Raw genomic sequence first — 20,676 nt, 5'->3', positions numbered from 1 at the left:
TTGTATGGATCATTGCTGAGTCCAATTGTCCTTAATTTGATTTGACAATGCACATTCTCGCTGGTCTCCCTGTATTTACTGACACATTTCAGGGGGGTGTGGCCCCCGGCGTCAGTGATGTCAGTGCATACCTCTATAGGTAGGTTATAAATTACAAAATTATAATCAATTAACCTCCCCTCATGTTAAGTGATGAACAAAACCTTTTAAAAACTAAGAACATAGTTTTTTTCCTTTGATGTCCCCATGTCACACACATAATTAATATTTTTATAATACACTATGGTGTTGCTACTTTAAATGAGTCATTTCAATCAGATACTGGTACCTTACCTTACGGAAGCATGGAGGCAGATTTGGTCTTATTTAGATCCAGGTCTGAGATTTCTGTCACAACCTGAAGGCAAATGAAGTAAATAGAATTTAGTTACAGTACAAGTCCCCTCAACAGTGCCCAGGTTTTTCTGAGGCATCACAAGGTAGAAATGTAAACACATTTCAGTCAGATTTAAGTTCAAACATTTACCAAATGAAACATGATCTGATCTGATGATCTGATTTATTACCACCTTATCGCTACCAGAAATACATCTCAAAGTTTACATGAATTTAAGACATAATTGAGTTCAGGCTGCCACCCACTGGGTTTTATGTGATACTGTAGCACTACCCTCTATAAGTTAGTTAGTTAGTTAGTTAGTTAGTTAGTTAGTTAGATAGATAGATAGATAGATAGATAGATAGATAGATAGATAGATAGATAGATAGATAGATAGATAGATAGATAGATAGATAGAGACAGACAGATAAAATAAAACAAAACATTACTTAAGATCTACTAATCTACCGTTACACCTTCAATCAAACTATATTTGGTTAAAATTCCCTCAACTGCACTTTACTCTGGCATTTCCTACAGATATCAGGAGAATAATTGTTGTATTTTCTGGATTTAAATAAAACCGAAAAGCAAAAAGCAAAGCAACTCAAATCCCCACACATCTACAAATCGAGACAACATGACTGGATGAACGGGTTTGGCCCTGGAGAAAGTGACCACAGAGTATGCACTATGTAAGCTCCAGTGATTTGTTTTGTTGGTCAGAAACACTTCTATTTGAAACTGGAAACCCTTTCTAACAAGTTGTCATTTTAAAAGCCATGATATACGGGAAACTAGAGCTAAAGCATAAACAGAAAGCAGGAAGGAGCAAAACAGTTTTATGTACATTTCAATTGAAGGTAATGGGATCAATAGGCCCTTACAAGACTAGGAGAGCAACGAGAACACATAAAAACAGACTACTACACATCTACAATTGGATAATTACACTACCAGGCCAAAACAAACAAACAAACAAAAAAAAAAAAGAGAAAACGTTCACTCTAATATTTCACTGGACCGTCTTTAGCTCTGATTACAGCAGCTGTGGCATAGTTTTGATAAGCTTCTGCAATGTCACACAATTTATTTCCACCCAGTGCGGCATTCAGTTTTCACCAAGAGTTTGTATTAATGATGGGAGAGTCTAATCGCTGATCAAAGCTTTCTCCAGCGCATCCCAAAGATTCTCAGTGGGGTTAGAGTCTGGACTCTGTGGAGGCCAATCCATGTGTGAAAATGATGTCTCATGCTCCCTAAAACACTCTTTGGCAATTTGAAGCCCATGAATCCTGGTACTGCCATCTTGGAATATGCCTGTACCATCATCAGGGAAGAAAAACTGCATTGATGGAATAACCTGGTCTTTCAATACATTCAGGAAGTCAGATGACCTCATTCTTTGGGCTCATAATGTTGCTGAACCTAGACTTCCCCCCCACAGTCTTGTACCGTAGACACTATGCATGATGAGTGCATCACTGCATCTGCCTCTCTTCTTACCCTGATGTCCCATCGCTCTGGAAAAGGGTAAATTTGGACTCATCAGACCACATGACCTTCTTCCACTGCTCCAGAGTGCAATTTTATGCTCCCTAGCAAACTTAATCCTTTTTTGGTTAGCCTCACTGATTAGTGGTTTTCTTAAAAACTACACAGCTGTTCAGTACCAATCCCTTGAGTTGCCTTCACATTGTACTGTGGAAATGCTCTTGTTTGAAATGCACATATCCCTGAGTTCTACTGTTGTTTTTCTTTGATTTGATTTCACCACATGTTTAAGTGATCGCGAAGGATTTTTTTGTGACCACATTTCTTCCTGGAAGAGGATGGTCCACCACTATCCTTCCAGTTTTTAATAATGCATTGGATAGTTCTTAACCCAATTTTAATAGTTTCTGCTTAGATCTCCCAAGACGTTTGCTCTACTTGATGCAATCCAATGATGTAACCCTTCCCAAACATGATGTGTCTTTTGACATGGTTGTCTAAGAAATAGGAAGTTACTCATTGCATCAGTTGGGTTAAAAAAACTTGATGCCATCTGAAAGATGAGGCTCATAGCCAATTCAGTAGTTTTTTTTTTTTTGGCCAGTCAGTGGATGTTAGCGGACAAGTGTCTTAATATCCCCTAGCCATATCTATTAAAGTTGTTTAGTCTATGAAGGCAAAACCTAAAAAAATATTTTAGTGGGATTCAGAAATTAACTTGTATCTTTTATAGACCTTTCACAAATAGAATAAATGTTTCACAAACCCCGTTTAAAATCCCATTGGACTTTTCTGGGTCAATCCAATTTTACCTTTTTTTAAATCTGTTTATTTATTTTTCTATTTTATTATTATTTTTCATTTTCACAAATTAAATATCGCTTTGGTAGATTTAAGTGTGGGTTCCAGACACTATTAAGACTATGTAACTATGCCTAAAATAGCTTATTTTGGTTGAGAGCTTAAGGCCATTAGCATTAACGTTAAATGTCCAATCAGAAGCTAACTTATGCTAACCTTAACCTGTAAATGTTTGGCTAACTGCGCACACAGATACCAATCATTGACGGTATACACGATACCAATGCTAAGTTGTGGTTGGCGAAATGCAACGCTGATATAACTCTATGTGCGTTAACAAGTTGAAGTGAAATGATATTAAGCAGCTTCGACACATTTATCCCAAATATAACCAGTGCTAATCACGCCATGAGCTGTAGATCAATTTTAGACAACCAACTGAACCATAGCCGAGCAAAACAATGAGTAACGAAAATTTAACGACGGCAAAAAGCACATTATCGTTATAAGTCTAAAATTGCTGCTTTAACAGAAAAATATTTACATATTCCCACCACCTGTCGCAACAGTGACGTAGAAAGAACTCACCTGAGGCCTCCTCCATTACGACGCCATACCGCCGCTTTCTTGGTTGTATCTTTCTCCTTGTGAAAGTTTCCGCTTCAGACATTCTCCTCCTCACTTAGCTGAACCGTTTTTAAAAGAATATGTTTATTGTAAGAAGTTTCTTGTTAAATGCAACGATTTCGTCTATTTCAGTCCTATTGGGCCCTTGGAGGCGCCGTGGCGGTTGGCACGCCGCCATTTTGTCAACGGCTACAACCTGCGACTTGTTAATCAAACGTCAACCGCCCACGGTGGGTTTGAAACCCGGAAGTAATTACTTTTTTTTTTTATTTTAAAAACTTTTTTTTAAAATTGTTTTTTACTTATATGTTATATACATCTTTTTTTTGTTATTTAATTGATCCAAATTAGGGCATATGCATTTTAAAATGTTCGTCAATTATTTTCCAAAGCTGAAAGACCATATGAAAACCAAAACAGATTTTCAAATCCGTGAAGGTACCCGGTCATTTCTAAATCATCATCTATAAAAAAGCTGAAACAAGGACAACTAGACTTATAGTTTTGCAAGGACCTTAAAAATTACTTTTTTTTCCAGGCATATAGGTGACATGTGGTGCAAGACATATTGTATAATACATTAAAACCTAAACAAATATTGCCTTTTTCTATTTACATTATTATTGCAAAAGCAAGGAACCGGCCGGCCGTGTCATGCACGTTCATTTGTTGAATTAGTGTTGTGCACATACTAACCACTATCTAGACGAAGTGACTGATTCAAAAAACCTTTTTATTAGAACAATACAGCAGATATAAAGGTCTATTGCAATCAAAACACTCCCATCAGAACAGAATGTGTGCTTCAACAGACAATATGCGCTCTCAAGAGAAATAAATTAATATTAACTAGATAAAATAGAAACAAAAGTTGAGAAGGAAACAAAAAGTAAGACAGAGAAAATCCGATCTTTTAAGCAAAACAAGATGCAGATCAAAAACAAATTGCTTGCAAACTCAAATTTCAATCATAGAAATACAAGCTCAGAATATTATATATAGATATATATATATATGCACGTTTTGTGCGGGTGTACAGTTGCAAGTGTACGATTTTGGTATTGCCAGAAAAACATAAAAATTTCACCTTTTATTAATCTCAAAGCAAAGTCTCAATATCTGAGACTCTTCAAGAGCCCTTGTAGTAGATGTAGTTAACGTCATCAGATTGATTGAGGAAACATTTAGCCATTTTTGAGGTGTGGTAGACATCACCTCACATCATGATCTCTGGCTGAGCAATATTACAAATCAACGAAAAAAAAAGAAGAAGAAGAGAAAGTGAACTTAAAGCTTGCAATATAGTAACAACAGCAGTTGTTAAATTAAAATACAACTCAACCAAAAAAAATAAAGAAAATAGCACATTTTTTAACAAATTATTGTTCTGTGTGGAGGTGAATCTTATCAAGAGTCACAGAGGAGGAGTAGGATTAAAGTGTGTCTGAACTGGAATAACACTGCAAAATTATATATATATATATATATATATGACTCTGGGGCCTTATTGTAAAAAAATATTTAAACTCATCCTTGATGTGTTTTAATAAACCATTTAAAGGGTGTAGAAAAAATAAACTTATACCGGAGGAATAGAAATTAGTTTCATCCTCGGATAAATGAGACAATTTACAGTAACACAAATGAAAACCGCTACATATCGAGATGATTTTCTTTTTTATTCTTATATATATATATAACATTGTTTTTAAGATTTTGGTTAAGGACTTAATCTGTGAGTCTGGTTTAAACTTCCAACTCGGTGACAAACACGAGGCCGCAGATGAGGCCAAGACTCCTCGTTTGTATACTCCAAAGGTTCTTACACCAGAAAAGTGACTAGTCGTGAGTGGTGACTTGGACTGGAGACAAAATACCAGCTTTAAAGTCACTCTGTGATAAGATTCAGGTGTTGTGTTTTCTCATTTCCTCCACCTCTTATCCTCGAAAGACTACATAAAGTTGTTTGAAGCGCTTCGCACCATCCACACAATATTTCCTCCACTGCACCCCACTGCTAGAACAAGTGTCGATACAACAGCTTACCCCCTCCATCTTTAGCTGATTCTAACATATTTATTCTCGCCATCACTTAATAACATATTTTTTATTTGTTTTTTTATATATATATTTAATACAAATCTATAACCCAAAATTTAGAAATCTTATTTACATGGAAAAGTTGTTTTTTCTTCTTTTTTTTTTTTTAATTTTTAAAAGTGACTATTAACCCCTCACCCACCCCATTTTCCAACATCTGCCCTTGCAAACAATCAAGGAAGAAATCCAAAGATATTTCCACTCATTTTTTTTCTTTTTTTTTTTAACATATTTAAATGCTCTAAAAACATGACTTGGAAAACAGCATTGAGCAAAAAAAGCACCCCTACAGGTATTTTTTTTAAGCCACGATTATGCTTCCTCATGAAATCAAACCATTCACTTTTGAATAAAATCTAGAATTAAGGTCGTGAACGCGTCGAGTGACCCCAAACGGAGAGGAGAAACGTTCCTGACAAGAGTCTCAAACGCTTCTTTGAAAAACACGGAAGTGCCTTTTTAATCAAAGAAAGCAACAGAGCCAGAGGAGGTGGGGTTGGATGGACAGACAGAGGGACAGATAGACAACAAAGATCCTCATCGGTCAGTTTTAACAGGCCGTCCTGTGCATTAGCGCACGCAGACCCACAGCGCCGGGAGCCACGTCTGTCTTCAGTGTGGGTGGAGACCGTGTGGTGTGTGCATGTTTGAGGAGAGTGTGTAATTCTGTGCATATTATTAGAACCAGTGCCTCCCCGTAAAAAAAAAAAAAAAAAAAAAAAAAACGCGTGTCAGTGAAGGGGTGAGTCAGTGTTTGTGTTAAAGGGCGCCTTCCTCAGCGCAGCCGGCCCCCGCCGTGTACCTAAACTCCTGCAGGTTGGAGACGCCGTGAAAATGGACAAAGGCCCCGGCGACCACCAAGATGTGGAACAGCTGATGGGAGTGGAACTGAAAATGCACAGAGAAAGAGAAACTTGTGAGTAAATAAACACGGGGGCTGGGAATAAATAAACATGTCTAATCAAGCCGTTTGTTAGACGCTTACCCAGATGTCGCACTTGCCGGGGAAGAACCTCTCAGGGATGCGAGCGGCGTACAGGCAGGCTCCTGTGATGTAGAGTGCCGCCATTAGCAGCAGCCAGCCCATCTGGCCCATGGTGGTGGCTTTGATCACACCCTCGCTGATGATAAAGTGCAGGGTGGGAACCACGCCACTCAGACCCAGGCCCACAAATACACCTGAACAGAGAGAAGAAAGGGCTGGTTAGAGAAGCAATACGAGCAAGAACATAAGATGTGTATGTATTAGAGATCCACCATCCCAGAGCCATATATTAGAGAGAGTCTGGCCAACTAGAAAATCAAAAAAAATCGGTATTCGCACTAAAAAAAGCCACTGTAGCAAGCTGATAATGACAAGTAATCACATAAAGTTGTAGTAAATAAGCTAAAAAACAGATGTTCATTTAGAAATCCGCTAGGCAAAGCAACATTAGCTTCTACAGCGTCAGATAGTCACATCTGCGTCATTTTATAATCTACATGAGAGCACCAATAACTCTGCAAGACGCCAGTGTGATAATTATTAATAAATATCGACATGTGCCTACCCGCTCTGACTCCCCTGTACTGAGGGGTGGCGAAGAAGTCGCACTGGGACACCGTGATGGCGGCCAGTCCCAGCACGCACACCACGATCAGGTAGATGAAGCAGGGCTGAGGGGAGCAGTAGAAGGAGTAGTACAACCAGGGGACGAAGGAGCCCATGATCAGGAAGGCGATGCCGCTGTAGTCCAACCTACCACGCAGAAAAAAAAAAAGAAACAGGGTTAGAGTCTGGCTTTATTTATTTATTTATTTTTAACTTTAAGGACAGCTTCTTACTTTGAGAAGACTCTAGAGACGCCCTCGGAGTGGCAGTACACCGTGTGGAACAGCCAGGAGAACGACAGGCACAGGATGGCGCCCAGGAAAAACATCCCAATGGCCACTTTCTCTTGGACCGGTGCCACGAAAGACATGTTGGGCCTGAACATGTACATCAGACCCAGACAGAGGAAAAACAAACAACCTGCAGAGACAGAAAAAGTGACGTAAGATTGACGAGTCGAACACAAAACAGTGTCACTTTCAAACCACTAGGTGGAAGCAGAGAGAAGCACAAAAGTTAAAAGGATTTTCTCGAACAAAAGCTGCAAATAAATTAAAGTTTATCATAACACGAATTCTCACCCAAAACAGCTAATGCTAATGTTCTGGATTTGGATTGGACACTCTTATACAAGGTAATAAACCTGGTATTTTACGCAGGGATTTTTGTTACCTAATAAGCAGCTTAACATGAAGATTAACCAAAGAATTTAAAAGATTATACATTAAAGAAATGGGCATAAAAAAAAAAAAAAAAACAAGAAACAATTAAGTCCTCTTGTAACTTTAAATAGCTCAGTCCTCCATCCTAATCCTGCTGGTGTGTGTTGTGTGTTTGTTTTTTTTTGTATAATTTTAAGTATGTCTTGCCTAGCAGGTGCGTCCAGATGTTTCCCGTCTCCGTGTGGATTCTGAAGATGCTCTTGAAGCAGGCGCGAAACGAAGGCATGGGCGGTCTGTGGCCGTGAAGCAGGAAGTCGTTGTCCTTCAGCCAATCGGGGAGCACGTCGTGAGGTATGACGCGCCACCGACCCTCCCACACCTGATTGGTTAGCAAAGAAAGACAGAAGCGTCCAAATTAAACCCAGAGGAATTAGACCCAGAGGGGAAGGGATGCTAAAAAAAAAAAAGAACATGAATAATCCAATCTCAGAGACAGCTGGTTGTGTGTGACAGTACAGTATGTGTGTAGTGGAGGCGTCAGCGTCACATGAACGGTATCGAGGTCGAGCCACGTAAGTAAATAAATAAACCGAAGCCTGATATGGTGAGAAACCCCCGACAGAGACGAGAGACGAGAGAGAACCCCCTGACAGGACTCTCTCTCATGATTAATTCCTCTAATTTACAACCTGCTGGCTGCAGCTTCAGCAGACTATAGTGTATGTGTGTGTGTGTGTGTGTGTGTGTGTGTGTGCGTGCGTGTGTGTGTGTGTGTGCGCGCGTGCGTCAGAGAGACTAATGAGTTCATGTAAGTCCACGGTCCGCGGCAGCGTCGACTCAGTTTTAACGTCTGCTTATTTGTTCTGGTTTTCCTAAGAAATCCCATACGGGACATAAAATCAATTCTCGGTTGTAGAGAAATCCATCAAAGCTGTAACGTTTCCTGCCCAAATATTTTCACTACAAGCAATGAAGTGCAACTTTAAAAAAATAAAAAATAAATGAAAGTGGAGCTTCCTACTTTAGCAGTTTTTTATGGTTCTTTTTACTGTGTGGATTTACTGTGACATCGTTATAAAACCGCCTCTGTAAAACAAACACAGCTCCTGGTTGGAGCAGAATCGAATCACATGTGTGCGCTCGTTACCTTGTGCACGAACTCCTCCATCCTCTCCATGGCGTGGTGCGCCTGCAGCAGCGGAGTCATCCCCATGAACCCTTCGTCGCTGCTTTTCTCGTCCCCTTCCTGCTGTTTCTCGCCTCCTTCTCTTCCTCTGTCGTCCTCTTCCATTAGCCTCCTCTCCTCGTCGCGCTCTGGGACTCCCTGACGAGAAACAGAACAGGGGGATTAAGGAGGACTGCTGGTTTAATGACATTTCCTCTTATTCAGATGGTCTTGAGACTGAGATCTGTTTTAATAGACGAGTGAATGAAAACAGAAGGGGTGACCTTCTACGCCGATGACAAACTCCTCTCGTAACATCCAGACAACACGATTTAAAAACATTTTAAAGCAAACCAATATAAGCAGAAGCTTTTGAAATCTTTATTATTCAGATTTCTGTTTTATTTTTCTTTTAGGGTCCCTGACAGAAGACATCGATTACTGGTGGATTACTGGTGATTTCTTTCCCTGCTGTAAACGATCGATAATGAAACATTAAAAACATCCGAAGCATCGACTTTAAGAGAATGGAGCTAATTTTTGTTGAGCAGATGTAGACACCGCCGACGCTTCGACTGACACTGAGAATTCAATCTCACACAATAGCTGTCACAGCTGGGCGATGAAGGCGGACAGAATTAATATGGCCACTTCTTTGTGTTAAAAAAAAACAACAAAAAAACAGTCGTTTATCATAAGCGACACACAAACAAGCAAGACGCAGTAAAACGGTGAAGCTGTGCGCGGACTCAGGTGGAAAACACTGATAAGGCTTATCGTTTTTTTTTTTTTTTTTTTTGTCGTTGTTATTATTATTATTTCTTTCATGCCGAAAACAGACAAGCAACATCCTCCACGCGCATAAAAACGCCACATTCTTCTGAAAGGAAATGATTAGAAAATGTGGGTCTTTTTTGTTACTGCAGAGCTGGAGAACAAAAGAGAGACCAGGGAGAGGAAACGAGAATAAATCAGTGGGACAGAGATCGACATAAAGGCTATAGCTGTCCAATTTTATCTTTTTTATGAATGAGAAAAAAATGGTGCGCGCAGACTACGATTATTACGGTAGCCGGATGCGTTGCTGTTGACATTACAGACGTAGTAGTTCAAATATGCTTAAATATGAATAGATAAGTCTAAATAAATGAAACCGTAATCGTCCCCATTTGACCTCAATAACATTCAATTCTTTTTTTTTTTTTTTTTTTTGGCTCCGAGCTGTAAATGACCTCGGATCAGGCAGCGCTAACACGGGGTCATGCAAACCCGTTTCACTACTAGCGAGGGATTATTCTACAATATTTACCCGTCGTCACAGTAAAACAGTTCATCCTCAGTCAATCTACTGCATTAATCCCTCTCTCAGCCAGTGGAAAAATGTTGTGAACACGTGATTATGCATAGGAAAAAAAAATAAAAAATAGTCTCACTCAGTTGAGTTTCCATCACAATTCTAAAACCATACAAATCCATGCAGTGCCATTTAAAGCCCAGATAAAGGTGACACCTGACATCGACTCTCCCTGTCTCTCTGTGTGTGTGTGTGTGTGTGTGTGTGTGTGTGTGTGTGATTGAGTGCACTATGTGAGCAGAGGGTATCTGGGTGACTGCCAAACAGTCACGTGCGCTCTGCGGTCTTTGTACTAACCTCTCATGTGTGCCCATGCATGTAATGTAGGTGTGAGCTTAAATCCAGATGCCACCAGTCTTGCTGTGGATTGTGGGGTTATTTTTATATATTTTTATTTTTATTTATTTATTTATTTTTTTATTTTTTTTTACTGCGCGTGAATAAACGTGACAACAGGGTGTCCTCTAGGCGTTATTTATAAAAGGACATCGCTAAATCTGGGTCTTTTGAGGAGCCAGCGCACACACACACACGCACACATTCACACCTTTGAACATACTGGACTAAATAAAGCATGGTGACACGACTACACACAATACATGCACAACAATAGGATGGCCGTAGTAAACCCTACAACTACTGTACTATGCTCCATATATCATCGCGTGGCTCGGCCTAGTTGTTACGGGAGAAAAACAATAAAAATCACTAAGTACTATAAATGCATTACGTTCCCCTGGCAGCTACAGAAAGGATGAACCTCAGAATGAAGTGAAAACAACAAACATTACAGATGCAATTAGGACACCGTTTGAGATCTGATGGTTCAGAACACATCTGCCCACATGTGACCACACACACGCTGCATCCTGACCACACAGACAGACCGCCGTCTCATCTGACGCCTTCGCTCGTTCCGAGAAAAACAGGCAACCGCAAAAAAAAAAAAAAGTCAATGTAGTCTCTTCATTATTTCTTCTCAAAACTGTAACGAATAAATAATAATTTTCCTTTATTTCTAGAGATTTTTCCTTCGTTGCATTACTTTACAAACGGTAGCTTTGAGCATTTGACTTTTTTTTTTCTTTGTTTCTACAATAACATCAGAGCGGAGATAAATAATAACTTATTGGAGCCGGAGAGGAGGCTTCACAGTTCATTACGCTTCACATTATCTATCATGATACCCCGCGCGCAACAAACACAACAACGTGTGCAATTCATGGTTCTGAAACGGCATTAGGTGGCAATTTATCGCTGTGAGACGGCAGCTGTTTGCACAATATTCTCCGGGGCCACGAATTATGTAGCCGACGACGGCTTATTTGCATATAGAGTGCAGAACTTGTAGCAGATCACAAGCGGCCGCCGCCGATGCAGCGCAAACTGAACCTTTCGAGTGTTAAGCCAGTGATGGAAATAAGAAGGTCAGGAGTTATGATAATGTAAGAACGTGTTTCCTGATTCCCTTGTTGTTGTTGGTGAGAAACTTCCAAATAGCCAATTAGGGAAAATTCACCGTCACCGAGCAGAAAACAAGACGTGTTCGTTATCTCATGACATTCTGAAGAGGTTTTCACATCATAGTCAAAGTGCAGCTGTTAAAGTCTCCCACCAAACACAGTAGGTGTTGCATGATCAAATGATAAAAAAAAAGTAAACGGGAAGCTGTATGTTATAAAACAGGAAATAAATAATGAAGATAACCAGCTGTCAGCTTAAGACAAGATAAAAAAAAAAAAACATGAGAAAAAAAAAACATCTTTAACCCCGGTTGTGAAAGCTGAGGTTGAGGCTTCGCAACAGGTGATGCAGCAGCTTTGAATGTCAACTGCTCAGCTGACGTTGGTGCAATCAGATACACTAAAGGGAATATTCAAGCGGGACGAGCGGACTGGCAGTGAAGTGGTGCTCCTGGAAGCCCCTCGTTCTCTGATGCACACGCGCAGCTTTGACGGTGAACGCCGGAGACGCGTGACTCGAACTCGCTGCCCCGCACGCCACCGGCTCATCGCGGCCGAGGTCGCTGAGTCAAATTTCGCCCTGTGTGGAAGCGTGCACGTGAAGCCAAAGATGAACTCATCATGTATGACTAAAATTGTCTAGAGGTCAGCTGCAGCCATGTTGGCCGCGCTCCCCTCGCGCAGTGACACATCTGTTGGGCGGCCGTCACCTCGGCTGTCGTCGTGCCTGTATCAGAGCGACGTTCCTGTTTTAGTTGGAGCTAAATTCATGGGAAACGTTTAAAAAAAAAACGATAAGGCGGCTAGACCATTATCAAAGCAAACATTCGGACTTGGAAGGAACGTCAAAGAGAAATGACTGTCTTTAAACTACGGTTGCAGCCACTGACCATTTTCCTTATCACGTGTACAAATAGCTGACATAGTTTCCCAGAGCTCAAGCCCTTTTTATTTAAATTGCTCACACACAAGTGTAAAAGCCAACCGTTTGTCGGTTTACGGTCACAAAAAGTCTATCGAAGCGACTTAATGGTTCGGTGATTGCGGGTTTGCAAACGCCGCGACATAAACGCATCGCTTGCTTCTTTAGGCCTTTTACAGTACGGGTGTGTGTACAGGTTTGTGTAAATGTATGGCTACAGCGTGTGTTGATGTGATAAGGAGGGTAAACAGATTTATCAGCGCGCTGCAGGCACGCCCAAAGTTAAATCAACATAGTTGGGTTGTTTTGTGTTTTATTTTTTCTAACGTGGAGTTGGAGGAAAAGTGAGTTGGTTTGTTTAGTGTTGTTTTTTATTAAAAAAGATTTTTTTTAAAAAATGGTTGTATGTTTATGCCCAGATGGATTGTACCATGTTATAAAGAGCATGTTTTTAAGGATTTTATTTAGTTTTGTTGATTGTATGAAGGTGTTATTCTGCAAATTAATCAGATTTCTTTACTTTAGGACCATTTTCATCTGTCTGAAGTTGGACAAATGTGGGCAAAAAGTCAGGACAAAGTCAAGAGACAGACTTTCAAAGCCCGTAAATAGGAGCTAAAAAGCTAGACCTGGATGATTTACAGACAAGAGGACGTCCCTTTAGGTCTGCTCAAGATCAAATGAGGCAGTTTTTCTTCAAACTCCCAAAAGACCAATTTCCTCCTCTGCCTCACAGACATTTACGAAAAAAAAAAACATACATTCACCTCCCCTCAGACTCGTTAACTATTCTGTATGTAGATCCGACTAATGACTGGTCACATGTCCACACACCTGAGACACAAGCATGTGTGTGTTATGAGAGATGCTCATCTCCTTCTATGGAGGTCTGAGGTCATTTTGAGGGGAAAAAAAAAAGAAAATCTCCAACTTCCAGTGAGATAAGGAACTCCAGACTCGATGTAAACAAAGTCACATGCCGCTTTGAACAACTTGTGGGTGGGATCCAGGAAACAGCTGCCGACCAACGGGAATACAGCTGGAGCTTTTTGCACCAACGGTGGCGGAGGCCGATCGTGTAACGGACCAAAGAGGGAAGAGATCACCCTTGCACAGAATAACCCCTGCGCAGCACGGACAGACTCGCACATGTGACTCACACATGCGCAGCCCTCCTCCTGGGACAATAACTATTTGGAAAAGACGCCATGACCCTCAGTAACAGACAGTATGTTCCAATCACACACACACAAACATGCACACAAACACGCACATGGCCGACCCCATGAAAACACTCCGGTCGCCAGAAGACAAACTGTTCTTGGCTCAGACCGAGAGGAGGGCATGAAAAATCTGCATTAGCACGGCAACAACACAGAGACGCAGATTCTTCACAGCTGGAGGGCGTAGATCAACTAATCTTGCCCGAGTGTCGATTCGGTTTCCTCAAAAACTTGAAGATTGGGGTTGGCATGTCGAATAAGAGAAAGCAAACCCAGATGTTGGATTAACCTGAGATGTATAAGAAGCAATAAAAAAAAAAAAAAAATCCTTCAGGACAAAGAGAGGATGTGGACACGCTGTACTCTAGAGGCTCGACGCTGAGCATGGTTCATTCCTGCAGTTGTTTGTTCGCTTCTTGTCATTCATCTGTGTGTAAACTGTGTTTGTTTTATGAATTCTGAGTAAATGTTGTTTTTTTTTTCCCTGGAAAGGATAATCTAATTACACTTCCATGGCCACTTTTAACTCTCTGTGGGATCTCTTCCGCTTCCCACTGAAAAATCTTTTTGTTTTTCTTTTTTGAAAAATTGACCGGCTCACCTAAGAAACATTTAAATATCTGGATTGAATTAAAGACACTTAATTGAACTAGAAGCTTCGTCACTTACGGGTTAAACTGAACTGCGATGGTCGTGATTAAAAGAAGTTACGGACACTGAATCCGAAACGGTTCTTACTCATAAGGTAAGGCTGAGACTGCTGGCAGGTAAAACCCTATTGTTTCAGTTCTTCTCTGCAGCCGTGGGGTGTGATCAGGAAAACGCACAAATACCAGAATCCCACTGGGACAAGTTCAAAAAAGCCCCAAAAAAAAAAGAGGCTGAACTGTGTGTGTTTTTGCTTTCTCTAAATTGGAAATGTAGGTCAATGTGAGAGACAGAAAACCAATGCAATCTGTTGGCAAACAGGATGTGTGATAAAAACCCCGAAGCTATACCACAAGCTCATCTCGAGACTCACACCGACACCTACGCGAAACGCTGAAAAATTCAAAAGGGACGTGTCTGCGGGGTGTTGAGACAGTCTGCCCTCGCCGGCTGGGGCAGGAGGGGCCCAAGCGCTTTCTCGGGTAACCGTGTTGTGTTACATAGCAGCGACCGACACACCAACGCTATTGTGTTTCGGCTCAACGGCTCTCCGGCGATTGCCTTTCGCGCCGCACAATAGAGCGCCGGCTTTGACCGGGTCCACACACGCGCCGACTAAAAAACGAGCGAAGCCTCGGAGGGGAGAGCGTCTGGCGCGTCTGTTTGATCGGTTCGATAGGTCGCCTTCGCGGGACGCTAATCGCACACAGACTCTTTTTTTGGTGATGTGTTTGCTTTCCTTCCAGGAAGGCGTCTGTGCGCAGTCACAACAGCGAGGCCTATTTTCGGAGTTTTGTGAACAAACATTCAGCGGCTGCTTTAGAATTAGGGGAGTGGTACGAAGACCGAGCGTCGGGCAGAGGCAGAGGCAGAGGCGACCCCCCCCCCCGTCATAATGCGCCGCTAATTACTGAAGCAGAGGAAGAATGACTCATCGCCGAGCATGAAAAAGCCTTGAAGGTGGCGAGGCTGTTGATAATAATAAGTGGAGGAGGAAAACTTCAGGGGACGCTCACCCGTGCGAAATCCACTTCCAAGAACCTGCTGTTAAACGCTGATTGCGTAATCGTCCTTCAGCAACCGTCGCCGTCGCGCCCCTGAGCAAGGCACTAAAATACCACAGCTCCTCAGTCACAGTTGCAGAAAACACTGAGTCTGTGTGTTGCTTTTTTTTTTTCTTATTTGCATGTAGTTTCACGTAACAAAGTCCTCATGTTTTCATGCCTGTTTTCCGTGTGGACAGGAGAATATTGTCTCTAATTTGCATTTTGACGCAGCTGTTACTTCCACTCCAGCATCATGCACAGTTTTGTGAACTGTTTAAGTCTCGGTTTTTAAAACTTTAAACAGACGTTAAGCCTCAATCTGCTCTTAACTTTGAAAACGCTCCTTTGAAAAGCAGCCAAATTTATCTTTTAATGTTTAATCGAGTGTTCAATGTCCACGTTTCAGAAAATCAAACCAAAAGACTCGGGGGAAGCGATTAACCCCTTATAATAATATCAAGGTACCCAATTCTAATTAATTCCTTCAATGGAAACAGTTAATAGCCTATAGCTTATGTTTACGTTATACAACAGGCAAACTTGCACAGCATCAGTTACACTTTCCTGTTAAAAACACCTTTAAATAATTAACGTGTGGGCGGCTGTTTTCGACCAGGTGACAGCATGTGTGCGCGCTGGATACTCACCCCATTGTGTGCGGGGCTAAGGCGACTGCTCGAAGAACCTGAGGTGGTCGTGTCTCCTCCATCTGTAGACGTGCACTCTGCGGTGTTTTGTAAGAGGTTTGAAGTTCTGTGTCGCAGCACAAAGGTCGGGCCTTCGGCCCCGCTCGCCTCTCCTCCGTCCAGCTTGAAACGCTGGACTGGCCCTCGCAGGAAAACTGGAGCAAACTCAGCGGGAGGTGGACTCGCACTCGCGGGTGTTGACCAATTTCTGGCCAAACCTGATCGGGCTGAACACATGCAGATGGAAGTTGAAGACGATAAAAAAAAAAAAGTGGAGCACATATGAGTAGAAGTTAGATAGAAATGTGAAATAGGGGACAAACCTGGACTCCGCTGAGGAAGCTCCTTTGGGCTCAGGCCTTAATGCAACGAAGCTGGAATGAGAAAGAAGGAAAGAAGTTTGTTTATCCTCAAAATTAGAGTAGCAATAACTAATCAAAACAAAACAAGTATAAATCATGACATTTACATTAAAATAATGTTAATAATAATGTACGAGCCAATAATATAGCCAGTAAATGTTATGTGATATAAATCCCAGCTGATCCATCGGAAAGTCTTCACATTCTAGCCCAAAATAAAATCATAACTAGCTGAGAAAGGGAAGGCTTTGAAATTCAAAGGTCAAAAAGTCTGAGTCCTCTCAAGACACAGGAAACACCACGACCAGAACATTTGTTCACTCAAAGCGGTTCTGCCTCGGAGATAAAGACGCGGCTGATTATTTGATTCGTCTCCGGCGCCTCAGAAAGTCGCCCGCGTTAACGAGGCCTTAAAATACCGCATCTATCAACACAGACCGGCCAATTAGGAGCTGCCAACTTGCTGTCATGGTGAGTTGCTTAGCGACGGGAGGTGTCAAGGACAGGAACAAGAGATTCACACACAGGAAGTAGACGCGCTCCGTGTCGAGAACTCTTGGTTTCTCTCTCCACGTTTATTCTGCCGCTTTACGGGGAAATCGTCAGCATCGTCACTTCATTTATCACCGCACGTCAGTGCGGGCTGTAATAATGTGGGGTATTTCCAAAAGAGAAAAAAAAAAAACAGTCATAAGATAGTAACTACTTCCAGAGAAGTCAAAGCCACTAAGTTGCAATATCACTTTATAGATCGATATAGCTAAAATAAAGTCTAATGCAACATTTGTTCCATGAAATACTACGGTCTCACAAACCAGTAAACTGTACTCATACTTGTTTTCCAGAGACCCACTGAAGCTTTGCTGTTCTATAAATGCTGAGACATGGACCTTCGTACAAGAACAAACACACACACAGATCCAAAGGAAGTTAATGAGGATGTGTCCCAAAGCGATGGACCACTTAATTTAAACCATCTCATTGGAGGATTATACATCCAAGAGGGAAAAAAAAAAACAAGAGACGCAACGGGGCATAACATGCAAAACCACCAGAGACGGCATTTGTAGTGGGGTGATGCAAGTATAGGAAGCGTGATAAAAGGTACAGAAAATCATTAGAGCCTGGTTCATAACGTCGAAGCAGCAGGCGGACGCTTTTCTAACGCTGAGAAGATGATGGAGGCGACTATTGGAGCTGGACTGAGATGAGTGGCCGACGGGCAAGTTCCCAAATCGAACTCAAAAATGTGTCCAATCAATCTCTCGTCTTTTCCCTTCCTCTTTCTCCCTCAATTGGCCATTCATGAAAATTGCACACTTTTCTCGGGTAGCGCTGTCGTTTACTGCCATGATGACGTGTTAGATTTCAGCAGCTTTTCAGTCAGAGAATATGAGGATGAAGCCACGTTTTTTTTTTGTGTGTTTTTTTTGTTTTTTTGCAGCTGCAGCGAGTTCCTGGGATAAGAGTCTTGAAGAGCGAGAGCCAATGGCTCTTTTATCATCAGAAAGCGGAGAAGTTTTGTTCCGCCAAATATAACATGGTGACAGAGAACCACAACACTGCTGGTCTGAGAGCTCTGTAATACTGTCACACTTATTTGACTTCGCTCTTTGACACGGTCTTATCATGAAATGCACTGCAGATGCTTTAAATAGACTGACCGTTATGTGGCTAAACACAAATACTATCTTAAATAGAAGATAAATCTTTATCTTAAATTAGCATATTTACACTTGGTGGCCGAGTACATGCATGCACGTACGCTGATAAGGCAAAACATTATGACCACCTTCATGATATTGTGCAGATCCCACAGATATTTGCTCAGTTTAGTGAATTTGGAGGCCGGGTTTGTGTTTATTTGTTCCTAAACTATTTTCGTGTGTGTGTCTGTTTCAGGCTGCATCCTGCTGGGGGTGGCTGCAGCCATCGTTGTTGTGGGGTGGGGGTGCCTGGTCTGGTCTAGGTGGATGGTTCAAGTCTAATGGCGCATTTCCACTAGCACGGTACAACACGGCATAGCATGGCAAGGCACGGTACGGTTCGGGTCTGTTTCCATTACCTCCTAGACGTGGGCGGGGTCGTCATAACACGGCTGCGCGAAACTGCCGTGACGTCATTTACAACGCGCCAAGATTCGCGCAAAAGACCAGAACAACAACCGGCAAGAGAACACGAGCTGCAAAAAGACGACGTTTGAGGGTAAGCTAATGGTTGCTAACGCTAGCTTGGTAGCCTTTACACTGTACAATAATGGCTACAGGCTAGGTTTTTAAAAAGTGGTGGGGTCGAGTCTTGTGTTTATTTACAGTCTGGTTGGTCGTCACGCGCTCATGACGCTTCCAGCGACGACACTCGTCGGCCAATCAGTGGAAGGCAGTAGTGATGTCACGTTTTAGTATCGCTTCGGCTCGCTTGGAACCAGGGCTGAGGCGATATCAAAATAGTACCTGGTACCAGGTATTATGTGCTAGTGGAAACACGCAAATACCGTGTCGTGACGCTTTAAGTAACATCCACAGAAATGGCAGGTCCAAAGGTTTCCCAGCAGAACGTCGAATTGTCCCAATGTTTTCCCGTCAGTGGTTTTAATGTTGCGGCCGATCGGCCTGCATACACACATGGTCACCGGCGCAACTTCCAAGAATCAACAGGACAACAGACTGGACTGACCACATGCCGAGATAAAAAAGAGTCAGTGTGACGAAACGCAGCATACCGACAAGGAGCGGTAAGAACCGGTCATTTTCACACGCCCCGGAGAAAAACTCCAAATAAGTTTCAGTTCTGCAAGAACAGCTGACACACAATGTCTGTCGACAACAGCATGGAAGATGACTCATCAAGATGTTTCATGCGGGGTATAACTCTGCGATCGCAATCGTGACATATCGTATGAACGCGCCCTTATTTTTCTCCACAGTCGCACAGATAATTTTACCATCTGCTCAGTTTTTTCGGGCAACTCGGAAAATACAGCGAAGAAGAACGTACAGAAAGGGTAAAAAACAGCAACAGCAGGTAACAAAGCTGAGTGAAGCAGGATCAAGGGAGGAATTAACCAATGGCCTCACTTAAAAAACCTCTACGACCAAAACTCCTCGATGCTTTTCAACCACAAAATTAAAAAAAAAAAACTTAAACTCTCTTTCTCTTGGCTTTATCAGCTAGCCCTGCAGCTAAGCGATTAATACAAATGATCGCGCCTTAACCAAAGACGCTATTGAGCTTTTAATACGGACGCTATTGATTTGACCCGGAGGTCAATGCCCACACTACTGCGAGTGCATGTATCCCCTACAGCTGACAGTACAGTGTGTGTATCCTGCAAGCAAGTGATAGCGTGATCTTAATAGGCAATTTCGATACTAATTGCACGTTATTGATCTTGAGATTTTATTGGTGCGGACGTGACCTTTGATTCCCAAAGACTCTGCAGGTTAAAGATGGTTTTGAAAGATTTTCGAGAGGAATAAAGGAAAATATATTGGTTTTATTTGTATTTAAGGTGATGCTGTAAAGCCTCCAAAACAGCTTAATAAGAACTAGATAGAAGGTTGCTTCATTCACTGCATAATGCTCTGTAACAGCTTCTTCTCGTGGCGCTTACAGATTCCTGGCATGTAGGCGCTCCTGTTATTCAGAGTTATTTATTATTAAGTGAAGAGGCATGGGTCAGGCGTCTTGCAAGGACACTACAGCGGGACCCTGAACACTATTGATTGGCTTTTAGAGGGGATCAGACACGTGATCGTCCATTCAAAACGCAATCTCTCTGTCACCACTGGATTACACTGCACTCGCAGTCACTCTGCTTACTTTACTTTACTAAAAATGAAACGCCAAGACAGACAAGAGGAGGACAAAATCTCGCACTTCTAAAAAACATGTTAAAATAATTAGTTGGACATCCAGCTTTCTTGTAGGGAATGAGAAGATCAGTATTACCTATGCGTGCATGGGATATGAAGCTAGAGCCAGTTGGTTGACTTAGCAATAGAAGCCCCTGGTTTCTGCAGGGATTAAACAAACGAGATACAGTATAACTTATTAATTAGCGAGCTTTAGAGGTGCTGATAGGTGGATTTACTCATGCAGGAACTGCGCGCAAAAACAAAAAGGAAGACAGCTGACTGAAGACGAAGCTGCA

At 41.9% G+C, this 20,676-nt stretch overlaps 1 protein-coding gene across 1 annotated transcript; it reads right to left on the bottom strand.

Annotated features, from left to right (window-relative positions):
- Nucleotides 1–4,016: 4,016 nt before the first annotated feature.
- Nucleotides 4,017–16,398, bottom strand: LOC125000411 (adiponectin receptor protein 2-like). Its single transcript, XM_047575960.1, has 7 exons — nucleotides 16,123–16,398; nucleotides 8,802–8,978; nucleotides 7,862–8,033; nucleotides 7,226–7,412; nucleotides 6,952–7,139; nucleotides 6,387–6,580; nucleotides 4,017–6,289 (listed from the first exon to the last, which is right to left on the bottom strand). The coding sequence occupies exons 1-7, from the start codon at nucleotides 16,396–16,398 to the stop codon at nucleotides 6,161–6,163; spliced, it is 1,323 nt and encodes a 440-aa protein (XP_047431916.1). The 3' UTR covers nucleotides 4,017–6,160.
- Between the last annotated feature and the right edge of the window lie 4,278 nt (nucleotides 16,399–20,676).

The sequence above is a fragment of the Mugil cephalus genome, chromosome 22, assembly GCF_022458985.1.
Source record: "Mugil cephalus isolate CIBA_MC_2020 chromosome 22, CIBA_Mcephalus_1.1, whole genome shotgun sequence".
NCBI lineage: Eukaryota > Metazoa > Chordata > Actinopteri > Mugiliformes > Mugilidae > Mugil > Mugil cephalus.
Note: the sequence above shows the minus strand (reverse complement) of the source record. Positions and strands in the feature narration are given on the sequence as shown.

Bases quoted from the DNA above. Each gene is read 5' to 3' on its own strand.
- LOC125000411 (XM_047575960.1), bottom strand. From the start codon at position 16,398: ATGTGTTCAGCCCGATCAGGTTTGGCCAGAAATTGGTCAACACCCGCG. The intron at 8,979-16,122 runs GTGAGTATCCAG...GTTTCTCGTCAG, and splicing joins TTAGCCCCGCACACAATGGG to GGAGTCCCAGAGCGCGACGA. The intron at 7,140-7,225 runs GTAAGAAGCTGT...TCTGCGTGGTAG, and splicing joins GTCTCTAGAGTCTTCTCAAA to GTTGGACTACAGCGGCATCG.